This window comes from Danio rerio, chromosome 10 (genome assembly GCF_052040795.2).
Source record: "Danio rerio strain M-AB ecotype USA chromosome 10, GRCz13ab, whole genome shotgun sequence".
In the NCBI taxonomy this organism is placed as follows: domain Eukaryota; kingdom Metazoa; phylum Chordata; class Actinopteri; order Cypriniformes; family Danionidae; genus Danio; species Danio rerio.
Window position 1 is genome coordinate 21,562,381 of NC_141030.1, and position 7,192 is coordinate 21,569,572.

Below are 7,192 nucleotides of genomic sequence, written 5' to 3' on the forward strand. Positions count from 1 at the left end.
TGTTGAAATGGAGTCGTGAGATTAACCCATCATAGATCATATAATATGAGCATTTTTAAAATGTTTAAATGATGAAATACATGTTCTTAAACATACACAGTATTATCACAGTATAATAAAGACATTTGTCAATGCAGAAAAGGAAAAATTTGTCAATGCAGAAAAGGAACATTTCCTAGTTGATAACAAGTAGGAAATGTTCATGAGCCCATGATATGACCACATTGAAATGGTCTATATGATCAAGGCTAGGCAACCGTCAACCTTCGTCTCAGCGGAAGACAAACTGACCAAATATTGCTGTCACTCTAATACAAGTTTTATTTATGGAACAAATTACAAAGCACTACAGTGAATAGGTGTTCTGTGTTTGTCTGAGATAATTAGTCTACCAAAATATGTATATTTCATATAAGCTGAAGCTGATCGGTCAGTTCTTGTCATGTGCCTTGCAGTGCTCTGGCGGGATTCATTTAACTGAATGCGTCTGGTCTGGAAGGCACGAGTGCGTCATGCCGCTTGTGCGTGTAAGCCACACACCTCCATTGGAAACAACAAACTTGTATGAACTCTAGAAAAGATGCGATATACGAACGGCCCCTATAAGGCCACCATCATTTGGGATCTCCAGCAGTAACTCCTCTTCTTGCACAGACGGTGCATTTGGACAGGTGGATTTACCTGTTTTGTTGACAAATAGTTTGCGGATTCATTCCTTGGCAGTTCGCGGGTCCATCACTGGGCTGTTTCCCCTAAGTAAAAAACTTTCAAAAGACAGATGTAATCTCGAGATGTAAGATCGAGAGAATACGGTCGTTTTTCAAAATAATAGAGTTTTCAAATTAAAAGATTGTTCAGACTCCAATAATAAATAAAACGGGAATAATTAATGATTTTTTTTTGTCTGGTACCGGTCCACGGCAATTGTAGTAAACAATTGCTATGAGAGCTATCAAGTTGACGTCAACAGAAGGACCGTCACCATACCAGCCAACGCTCAAGTTTTTCCCGGAACTTTCCCGTACGGCCATCTGCCGTATAACTCCCGTGCAATAAAAACCATAAACAATAGAAAATTAAGAAAATTTGAATTTTTTTGCAGTGATTAATATAGATATACACATTTGAATAACATCGAGATGTTTATCAAACTGCAGCAATTCATTCACTCTTTTGGGCAGATCACTGTCTCCCTAAATCTGGCCTCATCCAGGCTTTTGTATTAGTTATGTGGTTATAACTACATGCAGTAAAAACTCTAACATCCCACCACAGAAAAGTTATCTTGATTTCTTTTATGGCAACTACAGCTGCCAGTTGTTTACTATAAGTTTGACATGATTTTTTCTTAACCCTAAAGACATTCTTTCAGTGAGTGTAAATCTCTGACCTCAACCCTACAGCAATGAATATATTAACATGTTGTGCCAAAAACAACAAAGATGTGTATCTAACAATATCTTCTCATGTTTCCTACATAGCTAATTGACTGAACTGAGGTCATCTTGTTTGAATGAGTGACAAATTGTATCCGGGAATTCTCCATACAGTGGACTAAAAGTCAACAGGCGCTGTAGAATCTGCTGCAGTGAGTCTGCAAAAATACTGAAGTTCAGGTTTGCATAAAGCTGGTTGACAGCAGAGACTACAGGCTGACATTGAGGCTATTGGTGAAACAACAAAATATTGATTTATGTGCATATTGTCAGACTAACATGACATTATGAAGATTGTGAAGATTTTTTTGTCATATTTTATTACCATTTTTTAAACTGTAGTGAATGTGCTATGATAATGTTCATGTATACTGTATATAATCACACACCTACTGACCAGGTTGTGCTTTGTGTTGGGATCATGTTTGACATCTTTTAACACTAATAAATGCTATGCATTTATTAATTCTATGATGGCTTCATTAAAAATATGTTGTTTTTAAGATCTAATTATTTTATATTATTTATTTAGTTTACATTTATTATTTTACATTGTTGTGACAATAAAGCTCCATGCAGTGTTGTGAAATACCTTTGGAACTTTAGGTATGAAATGTTCTATGTCCATGAGAACAGCTGGAACATTCTTGAAAACTAATTGTTTTGTGGTTGCTAGGTGCGGTTTCAGTCAAATAATAGACATAAGGAGTGTCTTGACAGGATTAAGTCATAAGACCAGTGTAGGCATGACAACGCCCCCGGCATGTTCCAGCTTCTGCTCAACATTTGTTTTTGGCCTCAAAAACCATTGACTGAATGGCACAATTCCATTTCCTGCTGTGTAAGGTGAAATGAGAAATTATGCACAGGTTCATTGAAAGCATTTAATTTTTTTTAATAAAAAAGTTGAAAAATAAATACATAATTATTATATATACTGTACAAACTGTATATATATATATATACACACACACACACACACACACAGGATTTTAAATGTGACATAGGACACTTCACTTTCACCTTTTCAAGACTGAAAAAATGGGTGATAGGGAAAGTGAACCAGTTATCTTTTAACCCTGTATAAGCTAGTGTAAATACGTAAAGTGCAAATTAAAACATATTTACATGTGCATGGTAAACATTAACATTAAACTGCTTCAGCAGCATGTGCAAACCCGCAAGTACTGTGCAACAGAAGTCCATTCAATAATTCATGAGGTGCAGAAAGTCACTGTATTCATACTTGGCCGAATCTGCAACTGAATCTAACTTGGATTAGAGCGTTCTTAACATATTACTTGAGTAACACTTGTCGATCTGAAATTCTTGGATACCCGATGGTCTGGTGAGGCTCTGCATGTCATGTTTGTCATCCTTTGTTGGTCAAGAACTCTTTCTGCAGGCCATGCAGAATAGCGCTGGGGACTTGGTGTAATGAAGGAACGCCGCCTTAGCGTAACTGTGCGAGACTCTATTGCCAATCGGTGAGCCTCTGATTGTGCTCGACGATGCTCTGTTGTCACCAAACGATGTTTTGATGGTGACAGGCGAGATTCTGATGACACCAGACGGTGTTCTAATGGTGCCAGGCGAGATTCCGATGACCCCAGACGAGATTCTGCAGCCACATTTTCCACATGTAACTGGTATTGTTTACCTTCGTTGTCGTCCACATATTGCTTTTTGACATTACCAGGACAGAAAACCACAAAAAACTCTAGCAGCTCCTTTGGGTCCAGATCAGATGGTAGATATTCCATAAATTCAAACAAAGCAGTCTGAAAAGATAAGTGTGGCTCTCTTACATTAATGCATGGGATGTCTCTGTGGCTCCGCCATGAGTCATAAGTAATGCGGACAAAAACAGTCTTGTCAAGCATGAGGTTAAAGACCCGTACAGTTCCACTCAATAACCTTCCTTTCACTCTACAGCTCTCCAACTGCACAAAGTTTTTCATCAAGCTTGCAATGTCTGGGACAGGCTGTGAAAAACCAAGCTTCACTTTAAATCTCACGTTCTGCACTGGCGTTCTAGGCTTCACAAGCTCCTCGGACTGTGCTGCATCTTCTGTTTCCATCTCTGAAGGGTCAGCGATAAAGATGCGGATGGATACAAGATTGAGACCTTTTGAATCAGCAAATACAACTTGCTTTTTCTTGCGTAGTGTGCTTGTACCCGAAGAATAGGAGGACAGGGAGCCGCCAGAGCTGGATGAGGACAGTGAAGATGTAGGTGAAGATGGTGAAAATCTGTGCCTGTCTGTAGAGGACCTGGAAGCGAAAGAGGTGATCTGTGCATTCATGGACAGATCAACTGGCATCACATGCTCAGGGAAAGGGTTGCTACTTAAAACATACTGCCTGTAAAACACAGAGGAAAAATACAATTAGACAATTTGGAATACATGCAATAATTTCCAAGAGTCACAAAATATAGTCTAAATTTAAGCTGATTTAAAAAAAAAAAAAAAAAAAAAAAATATATATATATATATAATGATATAAAATTAAGAATGATTGACTATTATTGTTATGACAACAAGGTCATTAAATTATAAACAATATTAAAATATATTAAATGTAAAAAAAAAAACTAATAAATTATATTTAAATCATATTGTAACCTAACAACAACAAGAACAAAAATATTTGTTTTGCTTTTTGTGATATCACATGTATTATTGTGTGCAGTGAACAACTAAACTTACTTTGTGATGCTCATTTTTGGTTATCAGATGAACCTCAGATACGGATGATGGTGAAATGGAATGTCTGCTGAAAATAAAAAAACACAAGTTAAGATCAGGTTATTAAACCTATTTACAAACGACTTGTGGTTGTAAATCCTGCAGAATATCTAAATAAGGTTCCTTCACGTACCTTTATTTTTTTAAATGAGTGCTCAAATAAGTTGTCCTCAGCGTCCTAATGTAGAAAAGCGGTCATTGCCAAGGAAATACACGACATGAGTAGTTGTAGGAAGTAAACATCACTCTTTGTCATTCAATGAAGCCGCGCTCTAACTCTCTCACTCAAGCTGTGTGTTTTCTACCCCTCTCTCGCTTCTCGATGCTTTTAAAGCGCATTCAAAGAGGGCGTGGTTTTATTTCGTCACGTGTATTTGAGCGTTAGGACAGCATGTACAGTACAGCTGATGAATCAATGTCAGTCTCAACGAAAGTAAAATCATCCCATCCCACCATGCGTTTGAAGTTGGCGATCACTTTTTATTGAATGAGTGACGAGAGGGAAGGGGAAGGCATGTTAGGCATGCCATTTTATATGCTTTAGTGAGTTTAGTCAACTATTTAACGCTGATTGTCAATGAAAGGAAAATAATTTTTCATGAACATTAATTCGAATATCTTTGAAACTGAACTGAGAGCATAAAATATTATACGCATTTATTTATTTATTTATTTATTTACGAATTTTTGCATGGCAGCAAGCCCGTAGCAAGCCAATTAAAAGGGGTGGTTCTTTTTTTTCTAGCAAAAAGTGGCAGTTATTCGAGGTTCAAATACTGCATTTTAGTGACAAGCACTAATTTGTGCTGGATTAGCTTTTCGAATAGTTATTACCCCACTTTTTGATGCAACAACATTTTTGTCAATTAAATGATCATTCATTCATTCATTCATTCACTCACTCACTCACTCACTCACTCACTCACTCACTCACTCACTCACTCACTCACTCACTCACTCACTCACTCACTCATTCAGTCATTCATTCATCCATTCATTCATTCATTCATTCATTCATTTTCTTTTTAGCTTAGTCCCTTTTTGATTCTTAGTCCATTTATTAATCACAGTGGAATGAACCGCCAACTTATCCAGCATATGTTTTATGCAGCGGATGCCCTTCCGCTGCAACCCATCACTGGGAAACATCCATACACATGATTTAAACTCATACACTACAGACAATTTTAGCTTACCCAATTCACCTGTACCATGTCTTTGGACTGTGGGGGAAATCGGAGCACCCGAATGAAACCCATTTGAATACAGGAAAAACATTCCAACTCCACACAGAAACGCCAACCGACCCAGCCGAGGCTTGAACAAGCGACCTTGCTGAGAGGCAAACGTGTTACCCACTGCACCACCATGCAGCCAGTGCTTATCATACCATTTTTTGTTTACAAAAATGTGTTTATTCACAAATGAGCATTTAAACAGTAAGTTATTACAATTTTATATATAATGTTATGAGATAAAAAAATTTAATTTTAAATTTTTTAATGCAAATTTGTTATCCATCATAAAAAAACAAACATCAAAAAAGTGGAATTATGTTAAAAAATAGTCAAATTAAGCTAAATTAAAAACTAGCCATCCAAAAGTGGCCATCTCATTTCCTCAGAATTTGTCCATTTAAATAATAAAAAACCTTCTTTTGTTGGTTATTTTATTGATTATTATTCCTAAAGCCATCTTTTATTAATTATTTTCACAAATTATGATAGCATACTGTCAAAATTGGATAATTGCACATCAAACTACCCAAAACCCCCCTGCTTTTGAACATTTATTGTATAACAGAACGATACATTTGGCACACATAATTTACAATAAAAATAATTGGATTATTTACAATAGTGCCAATAAAGAATGAAAAAGATGAAAAAAAAAAAACATCAATCAAACATAAAAAAACAAAGAAATATCAGGTTATCTGATATGTGGATAGGTATATAATAGATAAAGTAATTGAGAGTGAAAAGGCAATATAAGAAAATAATAGCAATTTAGAGATTAAAAAAATTATACATATAAAGAAGGTAGCGCAAATTGTATATAGGCCTATATTGCATGCTTTTTTGTTACGTTAATCTGGAATTGTAAATCATTTTTAATCTCTTGTATAAATGCTGTAAATATTGCCTTGCAATTTGAAAATGTTCATTTATTAATATAAAATCTGCATAAAAAAGAATAAGGTTTATTATAAAGCAAACACGCCTCACAGCAAGAAAGTTGCTGGTTCAAGCCTCAGCTGGGTCAGTTGTCATTTCTGTGTGAAGTTTGAATGTTCTCCCCACGATCCACCTCCAGGTGCTCCGGTTTCCCTACGAGTGCAAAGACATGCAGTACAGATGAATTGGGTAAGCTAAATTGACCGTATGTGAATGACTGTGTGTGTTTGTTTCCCAGTGATGGGTTGCAGCTGGAAGGGCATCCGCTGTGTAATACATATGCTAGATAACTTTGCTGGTCATTCCGCTGTGGCGACCCCAGATTAATAAAGAGACTAAGCCGAAAAGAAAATGAATGAATGAATAAAGCGAACATTAAAATTTGTGTAAAAATCCCCAAAATAATGACTTTTGAAAGCGACAGAAAAATTTTGTGAAGTGATATTTTAGATAAATAAATTAACACCTTGCCAAAATTGGAACACAAAGTTGCATGATCAAAATAAGTAAGGAAGAGTTTCAGCATTATTCTGACAAAAGAAGCAATTTGTATCAAAGTCTTTGACAGGGTCTCTGACAAGTTATTGACAGGGTAAATGTTATATAATGATTTAAAATATATTTCTTTACAGTAAGGAAAAACTTCTGCTGTTTACACCAAATATTTTCTCAATTTAAATGATCAAAAAGACTGTTGCAATGTGAGATAGTAGGAGGGTAGAAATAGTGTTTTTGAGGAACGGAGCTCTTATTTTATAGTATTTATTTTTCTTTATAGCAAAACAAATTTTACTTGTAAGCGTATTAACTGGTTCTGGAATGATGATGG

The 7,192-nt window shown here is 35.9% G+C and overlaps 1 protein-coding gene across 2 annotated transcripts; it reads right to left on the reverse strand.

The window, feature by feature from the left end:
* Positions 1-2,310: 2,310 nt before the first annotated feature.
* ppp1r3c2a (protein phosphatase 1 regulatory subunit 3C2, duplicate a) lies at positions 2,311-4,493 on the reverse strand. Of its 2 annotated transcripts, none has more exon segments than NM_001366731.1 (3): positions 2,311-3,800; positions 4,148-4,211; positions 4,320-4,493. In NM_001366731.1, coding segments are annotated over 2 exon segments (1,089 nt in total). In that variant the 5' UTR covers positions 4,162-4,211; positions 4,320-4,493; the 3' UTR covers positions 2,311-2,725.
* Between the last annotated feature and the right edge of the window lie 2,699 nt (positions 4,494-7,192).